This window comes from Falco biarmicus, chromosome 14, assembly GCF_023638135.1.
Source record: "Falco biarmicus isolate bFalBia1 chromosome 14, bFalBia1.pri, whole genome shotgun sequence".
Lineage (NCBI taxonomy): Eukaryota > Metazoa > Chordata > Aves > Falconiformes > Falconidae > Falco > Falco biarmicus.
In genome coordinates this window covers 12,080,456-12,100,305 of record NC_079301.1, presented here as the reverse complement: position 1 = coordinate 12,100,305, position 19,850 = coordinate 12,080,456, and the positions used below count along the sequence as shown (strand labels likewise).

At 49.2% G+C, this 19,850-nt stretch overlaps 1 protein-coding gene across 2 annotated transcripts in view; it reads right to left on the bottom strand.

The window, feature by feature from the left end:
* Nucleotides 1–19,850, bottom strand: part of LOC130159001 (gamma-aminobutyric acid receptor subunit beta-4) — a 75,008-nt gene that overhangs the window by 9,916 nt on the left and 45,242 nt on the right. For both annotated transcript variants that reach the window (XM_056360146.1, XM_056360148.1), the window contains exons 4-5: nucleotides 14,077–14,297; nucleotides 876–958 (exon numbers count right to left, since the gene is read on the bottom strand). In XM_056360146.1, coding sequence (XP_056216121.1) covers nucleotides 876–958; nucleotides 14,077–14,297 — 304 coding nt within the window. The remainder of the gene's footprint in view (nucleotides 1–875; nucleotides 959–14,076; nucleotides 14,298–19,850) is intronic.

The window sequence follows — 19,850 nt, the reverse complement described above, 5'->3', positions numbered from 1 at the left end:
GAAGAAAACAATTGACTCTCTTCATCTCTGCATGGATCTTAGAAATACTGTAAGGAAACATAGCTTTAACTAACAAATTGGCTCGACATGTCCCATTAAGAACAAAATCACTACACGAGGAACTGTGTGGGTAATTCTCTGTCTTCTGTTTTCTTGGTTACACCAGAAACTATTCTCAAAATGCTCAGGAGTACCAGAACCGACATGTCATGAGTGCCTGCAGCAGGACCTGATTTACATCCCATTACCCAACGGCCACGCATCCCGAGCAAGCGGTGGATGGGAAGAAGGCTCCCAGGCGCAGGCAGGGCTGGTAAGGCGGCACGGCACCTTCTCACTGTGGATGCTGTGGGACCTCTTTTTGGAAAACAGCAATTCTGTGATAAACACCACTGATCTGCTGCTCTGGACTGCTCCTGCAGGGATACTGCAGTGCATTTTTATGAGGGCGAGCCAGACCTCCTCCGCTAGCATGGTCAGAAGAGGCTTTCCATAGGAGTCAAGGGAAGATCCAGATGGGAAGGGACTGTGGGAGGGTTTGAGTCCTACCTCCTGCACAGAGCGGGGCGGCCACGAGTCGGGGCAGGCTCCCAGGGCTTTCCTAGGGCTAAGGGAGGCTTCCACCACCCTTCCGAGGGTGAAAGTGATTTTAATGCCCAGCCTGCTGCTAGAGCTCCATTTTCCTGGGCATATTAGCCACGAGTTCCCCTCAGGGTAAAGTTTGGATGAGGAAGCCAGGTCCTGCCCCAGGGGACATCCTCCAGGAGGGGATGGCCTGTAACACCCCTGGGAGGCATCCCATGAGTGGGAAGTGGCTGGGGCAGGTGGCATCAGGTGGCACTGCATGGTGGAGGGTAGGCACGAGGCATACGCACAGCTCTCGATCTCCAGCGTGCAGTTCTGCTGGTCCAGGGGGTACCTCCGCAGGTCCATCATGCAAGCAGCCGTAGTGGTGATCCTGAAAGGTGAAGGGAGAAAAAAAGTCAGTTGTGCATTTTTTCTTACCTAAAAAAAAAAAAAAAAAAAAAAAAAGGAGAAATGAAAGGCAGACGTGAAAGTCAGGCAGCATTTGGGGCCGCTGTTTCCCTGGAAACCAGGGAGATCCGTGGTGGGAGGTGTGCAGAGTGGGGGCCTGGATGCAGCTCACCCTCAACTGCATGGCATAAACCCTTCGTGACTCATGTCAGCAAGGCAGTATCTCTATTAACTGGGTGGGGAGGGATTTGTGTTCCTCCTCTGTCTCTCCTGTGAGAGACAAAGAAACCGGCAGTAGGCAGAGCTATGGGCATGGGGGGGGGCGGAGAGGAGAGGCATGTTAGTTTGTAAGAGGGAGACAGCTGACACGTGTCTGTAAAACAGAAGATGTATTGATTACAATGCCCAACAATGACCTAGGGAGAATAGCTGACTACATTATCACTTCCTATTCTTCCCGAGCTGCCTCAGTGACCTTGAACTTGCCGCCCCCCGCCCACACCCCCTCCATCACACCCACTTTAACACGGCGCCCTTCCACTCCTGTAGATTCACAGCTCTGGTAAAGAGCCATTCCTGCACAACCCATTGCATGATCAAGATCCACGGAAGACATGTTGTGGGGCGCGCATCCCCACGAGAAATAAATACGGGGAGAGAACGAAGGTCTGTGCTGCTTTGGGGTGTCAGCGCGTGGCGTGGGGGCACAGCAGCACAGTGCTGATGGTGGGGCTCACGTGAGGGTGTGAGCAGGGTTTGTGTGTGCTACGTGTCGCACATGGAGGAGCATCGCTCTCTGCGATGGGATTAGATGAGGGAAGAGGGCATGAAGCAGGGACAGAGCAAATCAACAGCTAACTCACCAGCCTGGCAATGCTGCCCGGGAGTTAACAGGCTGCCCCTGCATCTCAAATATATCGCTCCCCTCACCCTTCAACGCAGTTTTCGTCCTGTGCAATGTATGTGTGCAGAGTGCTGAAGGTGGGGGGGGGTAGAGATTGGTGCTTTCCCCCCCCCCCCCCCCCCCTCCTTTTTTTCAATTAACCATCTGGAAGACATTAATCAAGCTACACATTTTTTACTATGTGGGCATAACCAGTGAACTGTTAACGAGAAAGCTTTATCTTCTGAGCCCTGTGGCTTGGGAGAGAGAAAAGGGAGGGGGAAAAAAAAAAAGCAGGAAAGCAGAGAGGATGAGATGGCAAACCAGCAAAAAAGAAGGGAAAAAAAAGAAAAAACTTATAGGAAAAGAGACCAGGAAAGGGAAAAGGATGGATGAAGCTGGACAGAAAATTGGAAAGGTGGGGTAGAAGGGGGGGGTGGGGGGGGGTGGGGAGGCAAGCACCCACAGGAGAGGTCTGCCCCCGTGGGGGTATCAGGGTGGGGGCTGTAGCATGGCAGGCGAGCAGCCCCGCAGAGCTACTGGCTCTTTAAGAAATCTCGTGTGCTAAATTTATCTCTCTGCTGTCTGTGAAGTCTGTTTGTAGGAGATGAAGCCTTGAGGAGAGCCTTTGCCACTGCCTGCCGTGCTATAAATAGATCCAAAGAGACGGAGGGAATTTATATATATCCTCACTGGGTCTAGATACAACATTGCAACTGCCCTCTCTCTGAGCAGGGGGCCCAAGTGAGCTCTTAACCCTTTTATCTGTAATGTGGTTGGGGTGGAGGAGAAAGCTCCGAGGGGGAGAAGGATAATAGGACAGGAGCCACTTACGAACTATAACCACAGCTTTGTAAAAGCATGTATTGCTTTTGCACCCTCCCAGTTTGGCATCTCTCAGAGGGCTGCTGGAAACGCAGTGCCTCTCCCACCCTAATCCTCCCGGACCGGGGTAGCTGGGCACAGGAGACCACAGCGGAGGAGCAGATCCAAAGCACACCTGGGGGGAGCTGCACTTTGCCAGGAAAGCCCAAAGTGGCAGGTGCAGAGTCCATCCTGGCCAGGCACCGAGACCAAAGAGTCATGCACAGGTATGACTCATCCCCCTATGCCGCACACGGCATATACTGTATATATTATACTGCACTCGTGGGAGATCGCAGTTACAAATGCGTTTTCCTGTTTTCCCTAAAGTGTGAGATGCAAAAATGTATTAAATGAAAATTTTCCACCCCATTTGTGGGCCCCTGTGGGCTAAAACCTTTTCACAATGTCCATCCTAAAATTGCAGCCTGGCTGGCTAACTTGACCACACAAAGGACATCCAGGGGAAACCTTTTCTGGCTCGAGAGGGACCATCTCACCTCGCAACAGGATTTGCTTATCGCCTGCAGTGCTGGTTGGAAACGCAGAGCACGACACAGTGAGCTATGGCTACCACACTCCATGCGCCAAATCCTGCTCACACTAACAGCCAGCATAAATCCAGAGCCACTCCAATGATTTTTGCAAGATCACACCAATTTTGTATCAGCAAAGATTTACATCAGGGCAGAATTTAGTCCCATTGATTCAAAAAAGAGAACCTTATGACAGGTAGGACGGAAAGGAGAAAAAACCCCAAGATTACGAGGGCATCTGTCCTCAAAAGCCAGATAATTTCTCTTTCCTTCTGACTAAAGGGTGAGTCTATCCACACCGTAGAGTTCAGAATCCTCTGGAGATACCCTAGTTGGCTGCAGGTCCCAAAATCCTGGTAATTTGCCTATGTAATACTGTCAGGGAGGTGAGAATTGGGACCACACAGGGAGAAGTTTTTGTTATGTTTTCATTGTGGAGGTAGCACAGCCACGCACGGCTGTCTTAGGCTGTAGTCACCTGCTTGTCTGGAGTACTTCAGCTGCGGTGCCATACCCATGGTAAGGTGTGCCTGGCAAGCCCAGGGACACCAGCACCCCAGGGCCACCTGGATGTGGGGCTCCTGCAGCGTGACCAGATGCAAGGGGCAGCGGGCCTGAGGCATCAGATTCAGTTCAGATCCTCCCTTTAGGTTTTCGAAACCATGATAAATCAGCCCTAATTAGGATAAAGCAAGTGGTATCCCAGAAAGGAAGGAGAGATGTTTAATTCTTTAGACTTCAAGTCTCAAAAAGCACTCTGGACACCAACTTCCCTTTGCCGTACCCTGCCTGACAGTGATTGTGGGTGACCACAGCAACACAACAGCTGCCATTGTTGGTGAAATGTTCACCTGTGGCCTCTGACCGACTCAACATTCACTTGTTCCTAGAGGGACCAACAAGAGATTTCTCTAGCTCCTTTGCTAGCTGTGTGCCATGGGTAGGTGGGACTCATAAAGGGGTGAGAGGCTGCACCCACCTTTTGCAGCTAAAGGGGAATGGGAGCAAAACTCAGGCACACAAGTGACCTTGTGGGGTCACAGCACGTGCCATCTTTAGTCCAGAAGGCCACAGGACCAACCTCTATCTGATTCCTTGATGAGTATAAACGTATTACCTTGATACACTCTGAGCTGTTGTGTGAAGAGGTGTTCGCTTGGCACATAGAAACAACGTGGGGAGGACTGGATGGAGAGACATGTGGAGGATTGACACTACGGAGCTCCTGAGTGCCTCAACAGGGTTAACAGGCAATAAAGATGGAAGGAAAGTAAGAGGTGGAAAAATAAAGAGAGGATCAAAGAGTGATGGTAACATGAACACTGATGGGGGAGGCAGGAGTGGGGATGAGAGACAGGAGGCCACTGAGGTAAGGAAACAGAGGAGAGGGATCGGGGGAAGCAAGGGGTAAAAGCAGCTGGTGAGGGAGAGCTGGAGAAGAACGAGAAGATAAAAGACAGAAAGCAGAGGAGTGGATACACACTCTGTAAGAAAGGAGATGAGGAGACAGAGAACAAACCATCGCCTTGTAAACAGCTCTAGACAGAGTATGCTGCCTCCAGGAGATGCAACCGAAGTGAAAGGGAGCAGGGAGTGCGGGGGCCAGAGGGAACGCTGGGGAAGGATGCCACCTTCCCCGTGGCATCAGCAAGAGGCACACTGGCACCCAGCCAGGCTGCGTCTTCTCCCTCCCCCTCCTCCTCTCCCACTTCTCTACCCACCTCCCTCCCCTTTTAAATTCAAAAATTTGTGTGGTGTGAAATTTCATCTGCTTTGACCGCAATTCACAGAGACACTGCCCATCGGAGGGGAGAGGCTCGCCTGCGCTTTGTACGATGCACTCAGTGAAGCGGTCCCACTCCCTCCAGCTGCCAAGTCTGGCCACCACCACCAGCCTCCGTCTCTGGCTCCCCTTTCCCCCTCAATCCCTGCCCGTCCCGTGGGCCTCCAGGTCAGCCCCCTCACATGTCACCACCTTTACACCTCTTTCCCCACAAAAAAGACATTTGTGCCCTTGCCCTAATCATTTCTCCTGAGCTCTGTAGGCAGTTGTGCTACCAAGCAGCCAAGTCCTCACTGCCCTGGTACTCTTCTGCACAGCTGGCAGGCAGACATAGTTCATCTGGGGCTGAATACACCTCAAGAGAAAAAAAAAAAAAAAAAAGAGGAAAAAAGGGACATGCACTTATAAGGTGTCAAGCAGCTCTGGCAGGCTGTTGACTGACAGAGATCCCTATTCTCTACCAGCACCCAGTGGATTCAAGCAGAAGCCAAAGTAGTGTGGATACGTCACTCTGAAAAGCACCCTTCAAGCCCAGGTGAGGTAAAGACCGTCTCTAGAAAAGCAGCCACAAAGCTCTAAGTCACGCTGGGTGAGCGCTAGGTCTTTATTTGTTACAAAGAGGAAAGCTCTGCTCACTTGAAGCTTGTATTGACAAAGCAGATGCTGGCGCAGAAAGGGTAGCGCAGCTTCAGCCCACCGTCCCTCCACCGCTGCCTGCTCTGCAAGCTGAACCTGGCGGCAGCAGAGGACTGTCCCACCACAGCTGCAGCTCAAAAGGGAATGCTGAAGTTTATGCGAACCATCAGTTCTTCACAAATATTTCAGTTCTCTGACATGAACACCACCAGCCATTTCATTCCCTCTCTGATCTTCCTCATCACTGTTTACTTATTAATGGTTTCTTCTATGTTATTTAGAATGATTATGTATGTCCAGAGACAGGAGCAGCATAGAGCTCCAACCTGCCATTAAAACCTGCCACAGTTGAAGGTCTTCTTTCCATCTCCTCCCTATCCCATTGCCGGCTGCCTCCAAGGTAGCTGCCCTTTCAGCTCCTGCCCCAGTCAGATCTCCCTCTACCAAACTGCAGCTCTGAAGGTCCTTGGCCACCAATTCATCCTCTAGATCACCTCCAGTGTGTTGGGACAACCAAATTCACCAGATCTAAGTGTAAGGTGCAAAAAATGACTTTCCCAAAATATCATCTGATTTCGAAAAGAGCAGGTCCAGACTCTCTAAGGAGGACTGGGTGGGAGAGAGGGGAAAACTAACAGTGTACTACCTCTGAGAGGTTCCTAAAACAAGTGGGGTCCCTTTCCCCTTAAGCTTATCCTTACAAAATAAACTACTGCACTGTCTGCATCATAACTGTCTATACCAGAAAGCTGAACGTGCCTGGCACTGGTTTCTAGGGCTGATGTCAACTGGTAACGGAACAGCCTTTGTCTACACTTAAGTTCTTACCCTCCAGAAAAAGGGTCTGGCCATGCGCAAAATGCCTGTTGAGAATGGTCACCATCCTCTGCCGTGCTCTAACTGGGAAATGCCTAAGGGACAACGTTTGTGGACACAGACCAAACCCAAGAAAAAAACTGATTTTGCAGGCCACTGACATCCAGTGTCCAAGAATGTTCCCAGATATCTTTGGCTTCAAGGATGCTACCTAAAATTCAGTATGGGTGAGAAAAGATGTATAGCACAAATACCCCACCATTACCTTCTTAATTCAAGGGAAGACAGAGCCAGCAGTTCAGGCACTTACCCAATTTTGCAGTTACGGATTGAGCGTCATTACGCAGGGCTAACACAAACAATCTCATAGCAAAATATAAACATTTTTTTAAGTTGCCAGTTGCAACTTTTTGGATTTCAGATCTCCCAAGATGCTGAAGATGCTCCTGTCCCCCTGGGATACAGACTCTCGGAGCTCACAACAGTTTGCAGCAATAAGGAGAATGGATGGAAGCAGCCTGGTGTTTCGCAGGACTTGTGCAGGCTCACCCCATGGGGCAAGTTAGACTCATAAGGGAATTCTGGTGACTAAGAGTAGAAAGAGGCAAAACTGCTGTTTTGCTGAACATGGGGAAAAACCAAAACTGAATTTTTACTCTGTACGTTCTCAAAGTCAGTCATAAAAACATGCTGGTAAATGTCACCTTCTGCCTAGCAGTAAGCACAAACTTCCAAGGGCCTGAAGGGATTTATAAACCCATGGTGAATTCTGCCATTCTTTTAACATGGTCTGATCTTTGCAGACTCCTGGAGGTCATGTTAGAGCCAAGAGAAAGGCAGGGATATGGAATATTTTCCCCTTGTGTCTCTTTGCCTAAAACTGACTCCATAAGCCTTGGCACAATCCTGCTAAGGCCACTCTGTTTCCAAAAGCATCTGTGCTTGCATAGGCATCATTTGATAAATAAGAGTGTGCACTGCACTCAGATAGGGGAGGGGAAAAAAAAAGCGTGCTCCTCTAAACTAGTGCTCAGGCTACCAGTCATCTAAATCAACCATTTTTCCACTCTGAGAGAGTACAAGGCAGAGTTGCCCTCACTGCAAGGTTTTGCTTTCCTGCCTCTATTCTATTTGAAATGCAGTGTGTGTCTGCAAGTTGTCAGCTGGATTGGGGGACAAGAGAGACCCAAGTGGAACATGTTTAAAAAGAGATTAGTTTGTTATTGTTGCTCCAGACAACAGTCATCTGCACTTAATGGAGCGGGAGGTCTCTTCCTTCAACAGCATCGGGCTGGGATGAAGCTGAATTAATAAAACAGTAACCTACAACTTAAACCTGCAGGATTTGGCAAAGAATAGACAGGGTTCAGGGATGGGCTCAGACTGGTGGCTGGGACAGAATAAGCAGGAAGACTAAGAGGTGCTGCCAGGGTGAGCCAGGGGTTCAGGGCATGCAAGCTGCTTCGGTGATCTTCAAGGAGGCAGTGGGAGTCAGCTGTTTGTGGATACTCCTTGACCCAGTCAACTGTATAGATGTAGGCCCTGGTGATGCTTGCCTCTGTTCTTGCAAATTTAAGGATGGAGAAGCAGCTCTGGCACACTGTTTTATCCTGTTTTATTGAGCTCCGATTTCTTCCACAGCTTCTAAGACTATTCTGAAATTCCATATTAAGCTTCCTTCCAATGTTTCCAGCTAAATTCCCTCATCCCAGCCCTAGAAGGCAAAAATGCAGAAGGCAATCTGTCCTTAACCTCAACTGGGAAGCTGAGCTCCTAATTAAATTCTCATTTTCCCTCACCCACCTAACGAACTCTTCTCTGCCCCCACATCTTTGTGCTAAGGAACTGGCCCAAAGCAGAGCTCCATGGTAGGAGCTGCACAAGGCTGCAGGACCAGCTGGATGGACATAAGCCCAACTGTTTGCACCCGAGCTGCCAAAGGAGAGATTTTTTTGTTGCCTTTGCCTAACTTGCAGAGGGAGCAGGCACAGTTACTAGGGTAGAGCCTGAATAATCTCTCACATTTCTAGAGAAACCTCTCTCAGGGAGGGGAAGCAAAAATCATGGATTCCTTCCCTTCTGGCCTGTAAGATGGGAGAGGAAAATTGCTCAGTGGTCTCAGTACAGAAAAAACTCCTGTCTTAACCCATCAGGACACCTTCTCTGCAGAAAATCAAATAACACCCATCGCAAGAACAAGGATATGTCTGCAAACAGCAGGCTTCGAGTGAGACAGGAGTAGGAGAAACCCACCCGCTCCCTCTCAGAGAGCTCAGGGATGCAGTCTGGGCTTCTCAAAGCACCTGTGTTGCTGGAATCCAGTTTTGTCCCTAATTAGAATGAAATTAAATAGCTTCAAGATTTCCCAGAAGGATGTTTTAAAGCTGGAGAACCCAATAACCCCAGACTGGGACCTGGGGAATGTAATGCAGACAGGGCTGGGTGCTGATCAAGAGGCAGGTTGGAGATGGGAGCTGTGATGAACTCCAGTGGAGTCCCAGCCCCTGGGAGCAGGCAGGGCAGCCCTGGAGGCATTGCACACCAGGGTGGCAGGGGGGTTCTGGCAGTGTACCTGCTGTTGAATGAGAGAGTGGGTGAGATGCCTGACGTACATCTGTTAGCTTGCATTGTTTCCCTGTGTAAGGTGAGCTAGAAGTGGTGCTCTAGCTGCTGCCTTGCCCAGGAACAAGGTCAGGTCCACAAGCGGGTCAGCAGCAGCTTGCTGCAATGCGAGGGCTGATGTCCCCCAGGAGCCGCTACCTTGCAGAGAGGAGCTGACTGATGGCAAAACTCACCCCGGGAAAAGCAGAAATTAAGTGCTCCAAAGCAGATACTTTTCTCAAAGCAAAGCTTTTCTCAGTTTAAAACTAAAAATTGTGAGTTGTTTGAAGTATGACAATTCTCTCCTCCTTGCTCTAAGCACTGAACAGGTATTTGCACTGATGAGAACAGCAGGGGTCTGCTTCCCCAGGAGAGCATTCCCTGGGCCCAGAGCCCCGCTATGCCTTGGCGCCTCTGCATGCATCCAAACTGCTTCACCTCTAAAACACATCTCATTGCAGTTGACTATCGTGGACAGGAATAAAAAACCCACAAGACATATGCACACGCTCCCCACCACAACTACCACCTTCACAGGAGGAGATTCCTCATTCTCTCTGCACAGGATTTAGTCTCCGTCATCAAATTCCTCTGCAGTTTTTTAGTTGCTCAGTTTACATTGCTTGGGCTCCTTGCCAGCCAGGCACTGCATCTCACTTGCTGTCCACCCGGCTTCACGCCTGCTTCCCAGCATCCCAGCCCACCCGCTCCCTCTCAGAGAGCTCAGGGATGCAGTCTGGGCTTCTCAAAGCACCTGTGTTGCTGGAATCCGGTTTTGTCCCTAATTAGAATGAAATTAAATAGCTTCAAGATTTCCCAGAAGGATGTTTTAAAGTTGGTTTCAAATATGATATCAAATTACCATACGAGAATTTCAGCATTGTTACAGTTGTGTCTATTTTTAGGTCTCTGAAAACGGATAGCAAAACACTGATGACATCAGCATTTGAAAAGTGTCAACTTGTTTCACTACCAAATGGATGCTACATGGTCTAGAAAAGGAAGTAAAAATCTCAGGCCATAACGTATAGCTTGTATGTGGGATAATGTAAAGCTTACTGAATATTGTGGCAGGGGTGGACTAGACAGTCTCTGGAGGTCCAGAGAAAGCCTTTGATGATTCTCTCTGTTACTCATACATCAGCAGTGGTAGTAAAGCAGCTTGAAATGGTGAGGGAAATATTGACTTAAGTGAAAAATTCTCTGCATAATATTGGGAGTGAAAGATCAACATTCTCTGAAATGCTTTCTCTTAAATGAAAAATTTTGCCCTAATTTTTTGTTTAAAATTTGATGAAACCAAGGCAGTTTTTGACAAAAAGCCATTAGGAGGATAAATACATTCAATTCAGCCAGTACTATCCAGCTCTTCCTCACTATTTCATCCACCTCCCTCTACTACCCAGTAGCCGATCACTTTGTCTCTGTGGGTAGCTACTTTCAGCCTCCCTTCATATTGCAGCTTTTCCACATCATTCCAGTGCTTCCCTGCCACGTGCCCAGGGTGACCAGCCCTCCCGTGCTTCCCAAGCACTTTTAATCCCCGCAAGGCATTTGGGGGCCAGGCGAGTTCAGGCACCATCGTGCCAGTTGCACCTCTTAAACACCCTGTCAGCTCTGCAGGTTTGCATCCTCCCATCCTGCTCTGTGTTTGCAGAGATGAGAGTGCCCTCTGGGCTGGATCTGGGCTCCAGGCCCCTCTTTGGCCTTCTGGGATTTATGCCATCTGCTAAGTCGTTGGGAAGGGGGTAGGGAACACCAGTCCTGACTCCAGCCCTGCAGCAGCCCAGCACTGCCACCCTGGCGCAGCCTGCTGCTGTTTATGCATTCCTTTTGTTGGAGACCTGGCAACCAGCTTTTAATCTGAGCCCAGTGGGAATTAATTTTGGAGTAAGCTTTTGTATCGAACGCTTTCCTAAGATGTAGCTATATTACATCTGCCGCACTCCCTTCATCCATTAATTTGCTAATTCTACCAAAACCAAGCATATGCTTTTCTGACACACAACTTGCACAATGGAGTGGAGCGGAGGAATAAAGGGCTTCATTCACTCGCGCAAACAAGTTATCTGAAGCCTGATCTTGTTCTCACTGAAGTCAGAAACAAAATACCCATTGACTTCCGTGTGAGCTCACTTGGACCTTGGGGTCTGATCCAGCGCTTGAGCTGATCCTGCCGGTCGCTTGAACACCTGCTGAAGACAGGGCCCTGCCAGGGTGTCATCCCTCCCGGTCTCTGACATCAGAGACTGCTGGAAAGAAAAATGACTGTTGTGCCCCAAATAGCATGATTGAGTCACTTTGCTACAGGATAAGCTCAAAGGAGGGGGAACTGGCTGGGGAGAAGGTAGCAGGAGAAAGAGCAGAGCTGTGGTTTCTTGCTTGGGGAAAAACAAACAGACAAACAAAGGAAAAGAAACAGAATTCTCCTCCTTTGGCTTTCTTCCATCAGGGAAACTCCATTTTATGAATCCTTCTGAAAAACGCAGGAAAAGACAAGAACAGGCTTCAAAAGACAGAGGACCCACACTTTTCTTTGCAGGACAAACGTGGGTGCATTTTTACAAAGATAAAGGGAGCACAGATGAATACTGAGTGACTATTTTCTTACTTGCTTACACCTACTGTGGACATGGCTACATATTTTTGAATAGGATCACAGTTATTTGCACCTGCAAAACTGGACCGAGTACTTCTGTTGTCAGCAAAATCGCAGGTGCAGGACTCAGTACATAAAGCAGCCCTAAAGAAATCATTGTCTATACCACTATGACTAAAGCTAGAGGGACTTTAAGCATTCAGGGCACCTGGCTTGTCCCTCAAAATCCCAGTGCTTTCAGGATAGTAAAAGCCAGCCGCCCTGACCTGAGGCACTGCTCATGAACAGGAGCTTCAGTTGCTCAGTGCTTCATTTTTGCAATTGCCATTTTCTCCAGGGGAGGAAAACCAGCCAAGATTTAAAACAACACAGGCAGCTCTTACTATCACCCTGGAAATAACAGGGGCAAACAGCTGTCATTTTCTTTCTTTTGGCCTAGATGCAATTTTCCTCATCTCACCCGTTTACACAGGTCATCATGCAAGGAAGCTCCCTTCCCTGCTCTGCTGGGCCCTGTGGAAGGGGACGGCAAGGGACATCCAGGAGGTGCTTGCACAGTGTCCCAGCCTGAGCCAGGTCGAGTGCAAACCCTTCAAGGACTTCTACTGCCTGTCACCTGTGCTGCAGGGTTCACACTGCTCTTTTGAGCTGACTAAATGGCAGCTGATAAAAATATACTAGCATTTCTTCTTTTGCCATGCAGGTGTGTGCAAAGATTTCCCACCAGCCTGGGGGAGGCAGCTCTACGCTCAGGTGGGCTGGCTCAGCAGCAAAGAGCAGCCTGAGCTTAACAGCACTCTTTGCTCACTCCTTCCCAACAGGCAGAATTTATACTCCTACCTACCCCAAGTGAAAGCACCTTCTTGCCTAACCTTCACTCTTGTTTTAACACAATGAGGAAATTCGGGGTAGTCAGCTGTGGGAAGGCTGCTCTCTTTCTGGTGGCTCAGTAGAGCTGGCTCAGGGCTCCTTGGCAGTATCAACCAAGCAGCACCAGCCCACGGTATAGAGATGGATGTACCTGGCCCGGGAAGGAAGGGGGAAGAACTGGGACAGAGTCACAAGGTTGGGCTTGTTGCATGTTTTGCTGTCTCCTGGCCTGGAGCAAGAGGCATCCACTAGTTCAAAGGAAAAAGTAGCACGTACATTCCCCCACATACTGCAGCCTGTCCCTCAACACCAGCAGCAACTGCTGCTCCCTCGGCTTCCCAGAGCTCTGCCACGGGGAAAGCCCAGGGCACAGCCACCTGGCTGCCCTGGCAGGATGATGCCCTGGGCAGCTTCCTACTTTGCTATGCCGAAACCCAGCCTTACCCTCCCCAAAACAGCTCTGCTACTTAAATAGGAGGGAAAAAAATCATAACAAGTCAGACTTTGCCACAAAACACGAAACAGCAGAGGAGCTGATACTGTAAATGGGAAGGGTGGGTGTACCTTCTTTGAAGGAGAAAGGTCTTTCCTCCTCCTTTGGTGCACTGGGATGTAAGCCCAGAGCTGCTATCGCAATCATTTGTGAATGTGGAGGCAGGTCTAAAAAGCCAGCTGTGAATTTTGGTAGTTGAAAAGGAAAAAAAAAAAGAAAAAAAAAGAAAAGAAAAGAAAAGCTCAAAGCAGACAAATAGAGGGTTGGGAAAATCAGTGCCTAGATTTCAGCTACAGCATCCAAAACCTGCACTCTTACCTACAGCCACAGACTCCCTTTCAGGCCTTTGCCCCACCTCCATTTGACTTTCTTACCTACCCTGGCATCTCCACGTATCCAGATCATACAGTAAAGCCAACCTTTGCCACTGCACACAAGCACAGCACTTTCAAAGGCTCGTGTCCCTACATTAATTTATTCCAGACACCACAAAAAGCCTCCTCACTGAGAACCATTCCCCTACCAAACATCAACTTTCAAGCCTCAATCGTCAGAATCGTTCTGGGAAAGAGACTTTTTTTTTTAACTGTACAAAAACATGCCTCGTATCTCATACTCAAAAATGACTAAAATGATTTGATTCAAATGCTACAGAAGTTCAGCCTTAGATACGAGAGTAACAAAGTCTCATCTCGATAGGCCAAACTTGCAGAAAATTATAAGCAATCGAAAATGAGTCGTTCAAATGGAAGTGTTATGCAACATGAATGACAGTGACCTGAAATACTCAGAGCACACTGTTCCCATCTCCAATATTTGACTATAGCAGCAAAGGAAACTTTGGAGGCCTGAAGAAAACCATTTCCACCTTGGAGAAAGAACAGATACTTAAAACTGCAACACTTGAGTATCTTTGGGGCTTTCGATTCCTTGCCTTACCAGAATACCTTTGGAAATGGAGGAGGTTTAGATGATGTGTCATTCTCAACTACAACCAACAAAGATTACCCTTAGACTTACCTCAGGCCGTACAGGACAGTCCCATCAGGATGGAGCCGAATCATGCGATTCTTCACTGTCACCCCGTGCAGAAAGGACTTCTTGTCATTCAGGAAGTAGGTGTCCGGCAGCCACAGCTGGTCAGCCACCCGGTTGTCCAGGGTCAGGTTGAGAGGAAGGTCGTTATACGCCAGGCGTTTGTCCCGCCAGCTCTGCTGGAAGTACATGGTGATGGTGTAGTCCTGGGAAAGAAAAGTGCAAATGTCAGCCCAGATCTAGGGTAGGGATGTTACTCCATCCCTTCACTACTGCCACTGCGAAGACTTTGGTGGGTCTCCAAATTCCTTGGCATCAAAATCTTTGGGTCCACACCTCCACCAGTTTGGGGGGCACTGTGCTTTTTCTGGGAAAATGGAAACAATCCTGAGCCTTGCAGGTGACAAAATGGCATTACATGACTCCAGCAAAGCAAAACTGCATCCCACTCACATTGTCCCGGCCTGCTTAGAGTTTGGCTGCAAAACCAGTAGTAGTTAGGACTATGATAGCACTAAGGGATGTCAAGCAAGTGGGCTACACCACGCCAAAGACTTCAAGGACTGATCTCCCAATTAAATCATGTCAAGGTGTCTGGACACAATGCCCAGCCACTGCTTGTTACCATGCAGTTGGTAAAAGCCAATTTTATTTTGAGCAGAAATTCAGGAGATTCCAAAGGGCACATGGAGAATCTGACCTCGAGGCCAGGGTTTCAAAGCCAACCCAGGCCAGCCGTGACAAGCTATTAGCACTTGCCTTGTTATATGAGCTAAGTCGGGAGTTCATTCACATTCTCAGGAAGGGACATATGTGGAGGAAATCTGTCATCAGTGGAGCGTGATCCACTGGTAAAGGGGCAGCTCCCTCACCATCCCCAGCCAGCACAATGCCATACATATCTCCCTCTCCTCTCCTTTTCAATAGTAAAAAGTTGACACTTAAACTTGCCAAGACAAGCATGTTTTAGAGGACGGGGAGGGCTGTTTGGTGGCCCACAGCTGTAGCTCTGCAGAAACCACCCTACTTGTTGGCTAGTAACAGCACCATCCAGGGGAGATCCAGAGCCCCCCCATCAGCTTGTTCAGAGGCACACTACTGTGGCACTGTACTGGGAGAACGATCATTTCTTCTCAGGTAAATGAGTGGTACAGGAAGGGGTCTTCTACACACCAATGACAGGAAACCTTCTCAGAGCAGGTCTCAAATAGGCTAGGATCCAAGATTTTGAGGGTAAAATAGCTAGCGTTAAAATAACAGGATGTTGATTAGGAAATGGGCACAAGCCTTGCTGACAGTGGCCTTACAGAAGTCAGTGATTTTTCACAATCCCTTAAATAAAAAGCATTTTTGCAAACGCATGCAAATGATCTAGAACAGATGGGGCCAGAGACTCGTTCTCTACCCAAGCAGATACCTACAGTGCCACAGTAATCCTCTTGACTTTTTTGATTTGCATGATGGACATTTCTGCTCTGCAAATTCCAGCTCTGCGCAAGGGGCTGGTGATGACCTTGCTCATGCACTAGCATCTGGGCTGAGCACAGAGGCATCCTGCCTGCCTGTCTTCTCCCACGGACTTCATTCGAAGCCAGGTTTGATTAACACCTCTGAAAACAAGCTCAAATAATCCCACATTATCGGTATGCCAGCTTTCGGGTATCTAAGTATGATTCAGAAATCTAGACCCACATGCATATCCGAAAGGTCACAGAGTAAATCTGTGGTGTAGACTAGATACAAAAGCTATATCTGTCACTTTGTGTGTTATATTGAAAAGAACAAAAACACAGTGACAGCTTTCTGGCCAAGAAACTGTTTTGCTTTGCTTTTTAAAGGACTGCTAAACTCCTGCCTCAGAAGCCTCACAGTCCATCTCTCAGGGGCACAAACATTTTTCATTTTGGTTAAGACCTTGCAAAGGAAAATGTTCTCTGGGGTACCCCTCCTTGGGTGTTTGGACCTGCACTGCAGTGAGAGCACAAAGGAGCAGAGCTCCTGGATTCTTGGAGCCTCTTATCCTCCCTGGTGACAGATTCTTCCCCTGCCTATAGGAAACTTGGCTACAGAGGCATCATTTCCATTCTCCCCCTTTGAGAACTCCACCCGGACATCTTGGCAAGCTGCTTCACTGACCTGCATTTTCCTAATCCTTGACAGAGCCCTGCAACAGCTCACCCCTAACCAGGCCACCCTGCTGTCATTGCAGGCTTCTGCTAGCCTTCAAGCACCAGCAGACAAGAGGTGGCACTGATCTCAGAAAACAAAAAAGGCAAGCTGTTTACAAAGTGAACAGTCATTAGCACCTAAGAAATTCACCTTCTAGGTGCAGAGACCTTTCTGGGGAAGAACAGCCAGTCAAGCCCTGGGCTGAGCTCCATTTCCCAATCTTCCCAGGCTTCTTGGCACAATAGATTTCTTTGGGCATCCTCATGGAAATCCAGAGTACTTGATAGTCATGGTTCATCTAGTGCCTGAGGCTTCCCTCAGCCCCTCTCTCTGCTGATTCCTGTGCTCCACTTCTCATTCTCCTGCTCTCCCTGTCCCATCACGCTGTTGAACAGTGGGCAGGATTTCTGGGCAGAAGGAAAAGAGCAGGACAAATGTCCACCCCACAGAGTTCAGCCCTCTGTGGGAGAACAAGTACCACTGACATACTGATGGACACAGCACTGAGCTATGGGGAAGAGGGGTGCTCTGCCTCCAGCCCCTGGGAGAGGACAGGGCACAGACCAGGGGTCTGGATGAAGCACTGATATGGCCCACTAAAGCAAATGAGAGGGACCAATACTCAGGAGAGAAAGCAGTGAGCTTTCCTTCCCCTATAAGCCCCATAGCCTGGTCAGGCAATTATGAAGTACCTGTGTGACACCCTGACATCATCACCTGGCCAGGCTCCAGGCCAGAGCTGATGAGATCTTAATCATAGCCTTCCTTTCAGAGGCATATAAAATAATGACCAAGGGTGACATCGTTCTGCAGAAGCAGAATGGCCAGATGGAGTCAATGCATGCAGTGGTTCATAAGTTCAGGAATCAGAAGTAATGAAGCTGATTTTCCTCCAAGTCTTGAACGACAATCCCTTTGTTGTAGGGTTTTATCTGTCATTCAGCTAATATGAGGCTTTCCCAAACCTCCCAGTAACCAGTGACATTCACAAGCCTGCTGATGCCACAGGTAACACCACAAGCTGGGTTTCCCAGCATCATCAGCAGATAGAAAGTTGTCCCATTTACCAGGCTCAATGTTAAGCTTCAAAACCAAACACACCTAGAGCCCATACACCCCTCCAGCTCACCACTGAACCACCTTAGCAGGACAACACAGCAGAATTTCCCCACTGCCTGTCCTAGGAATAAGCAAGGGGGCTTTCTCCATGCACACATACCCAGTAAGCAGCTTTCTCCACTGCTGCTGCTCAAGGAGCAAGCAGACAGTGCATGCAAATATGATTTTCCACTTGCCTTTAAACTAGAAGCCTAGACCCTCTTCCATACTGCACCAGTGTAGCTCCAGTAGCAATAAAAATGCTTCCAAATTTCCTGTTACAGATTCCACTGGGTCTTTCTGGAGGACCATAAAATGCTCAGGTGTGGCCAGTCTAGCCAAGGCCGGTCACTGCTGCAGCTAGGATGGGAGAGCTCTGCAGAGTTCCCAGCTCACCCTGCCAGATACACCTGCTGCACTGGAGAGAAAAGGCAGGACCACGCTGGAGGGAGCATGCATGTTGCAGGCCAGTCTGTGCAACCTCCTGCTTCATCTGGTGGCTACCATGGAAGGGGAGGCAAGCATGGAGGAAGGGAGGTACCACTTCTCATCAGAAACTCTGTGCAGGTTGCACTGCAAAGACCTTTGGAAATTATTCAGTATGAACTTAGATTTCAGTTTTTTAAAAAAAACAACCCAAAGGCTAGGACAAGGGAAAGGGGCTTCTGAAGGGTGGATGTGACCAGAAGTTATGTGTCTCCACTCAGTCCTGTCTTCCACTCCCAGGAAAAACAAGCTTCCCAAGGATACCTGCAAACTTTCTCTGGGTAGGCTTTGCTACGGTAGCTTCACTGGCCATGTCAACCTGTACCTACCCTGACCAGTATCCCACTGCGGGAAGCTGAAATGAACAGCACTGGCAAGGGGAAAGCCTGTTTCAGACCCAGATGAGCCCTGCTGAGTCTCATTGACCTACAAATCATGTGTCGCTTAGACTAAAAGAGCTTGTGTTTTCCAAAACAATCTGTTTCTCCCTCCCCATCTCACTAGTCCAGCAGCGGCCAGATCCCTTGCTCTGTCCCAGAAGTCCGGTACCCAGTAGCTCACAAGCTGCACAGCTCTAATGCTGCTTCCAGCCTTTTTACTCACCGTAGCACCGCTGTGCTGCCCTCCCTGCCTTGCAAGGCAGACCTCATGGCCCAGCTGTGTGCAGGACTGCGCTCAGCACTACAGCTCCTCTTCAGCCCCTCACGAAGCTGAGGCGGCACCTGAGCCTGCTGGAAAGCTGTTCTGCATGACCATCCCTGTGGGACCCCCCCTGCACATGCCTCCATTCGCTCTGCTCTGCTGAGCAGCTCCTTTCAAGCTGTCAGTCCCAGACCCCCTGCCTCCCCCGCTCCCAGGTTTTGCAAAAGCATTGCTCTCTTTCTCTCTCTCCCCCTTCTTGCTGTGTGACGCATATACAACAGAGGTGAGAGCAAGATGTGGAACTGGCAGACGCCTATGTTGCAGAGGTGCCTCCCTGTGAGGAGGGAGGACAGCTCGCTTGGAGATCCACAAAATCCCTGGGGAAGGGGAGCTTACCTGAGGAACTCACATGCTGAAATGGCAGTGCACCCTACCAGCTACCGAGAACAGGGCTGCTAGCATCCATCTCCAGACGAGAGGAAGAGACTGATAATTACAGCCTTTCCCGAAACTCAGCAGAGACCCCAGACCAAAGATGTTGTGAGAGGACTGAACAGCGAAAGGCTGAAATATTGACATGAGAGGGGCATGGATGAAGGAGGGTATTTCCTGCAGAGCCCCAGAGGCAGCAAATTCAGTCAGGCATGCACAGGGATTCCCCAGTTTCTCAGAGGACAGGGTAGGTAAGGTCTAAGGGAGCACAGCTGAGGCACAGCACAAGGGAAATAAGCTGGCACCATTAGTATGAATTCAGGAATGGATTTCCACGGGCTTATATTCCAAACACCTTTATTAGCATCTACCATATGAGCCCCTCCACCTCACAGAGCCTCTTTGGGAGTGCAATGCTCACCGATCCTTAGAAAGAAAACTTGTACTCATCCTGGACCCCTCCCCACTTGTGCTGGCTCTGCGCAGCCTGGGAGCAGAAATGAGCCTACTGTCAGAGGAGACCAAAGCCATCTCTTGGAGCAGAAAAGTCCCAGGAGGTGGATGCCAGATCTGAGCCTAATGAGAACAAACCCACTTGTGTAGAAGAAGGCAAAGTTTAGGGCGGCCAAGTCAGTGAAAGGACACACGGGTCCAGGAAATGGAACTAATACAGGACAGTGGGTCACTCCTGGCACTGTAAGCACAAGTTGGTTGCCACCGAAACACTGACAGACTGGAGGGTAGGAGGATGCTGGAGCACTTAGGGGTAGCAGATACTATCTGAAGCCACCACAACCCAGGTGAGGACATGGGCATGTGGCCAGTTGCTTGTGGGCCAGCCACGCACATTGAGCAGTGTGCAGGGATGTGCCCAGACCGCCAAGGGACACAACAGTACAGGGAGTCGGTTCAGGGTGGGAACCTTTACTTCC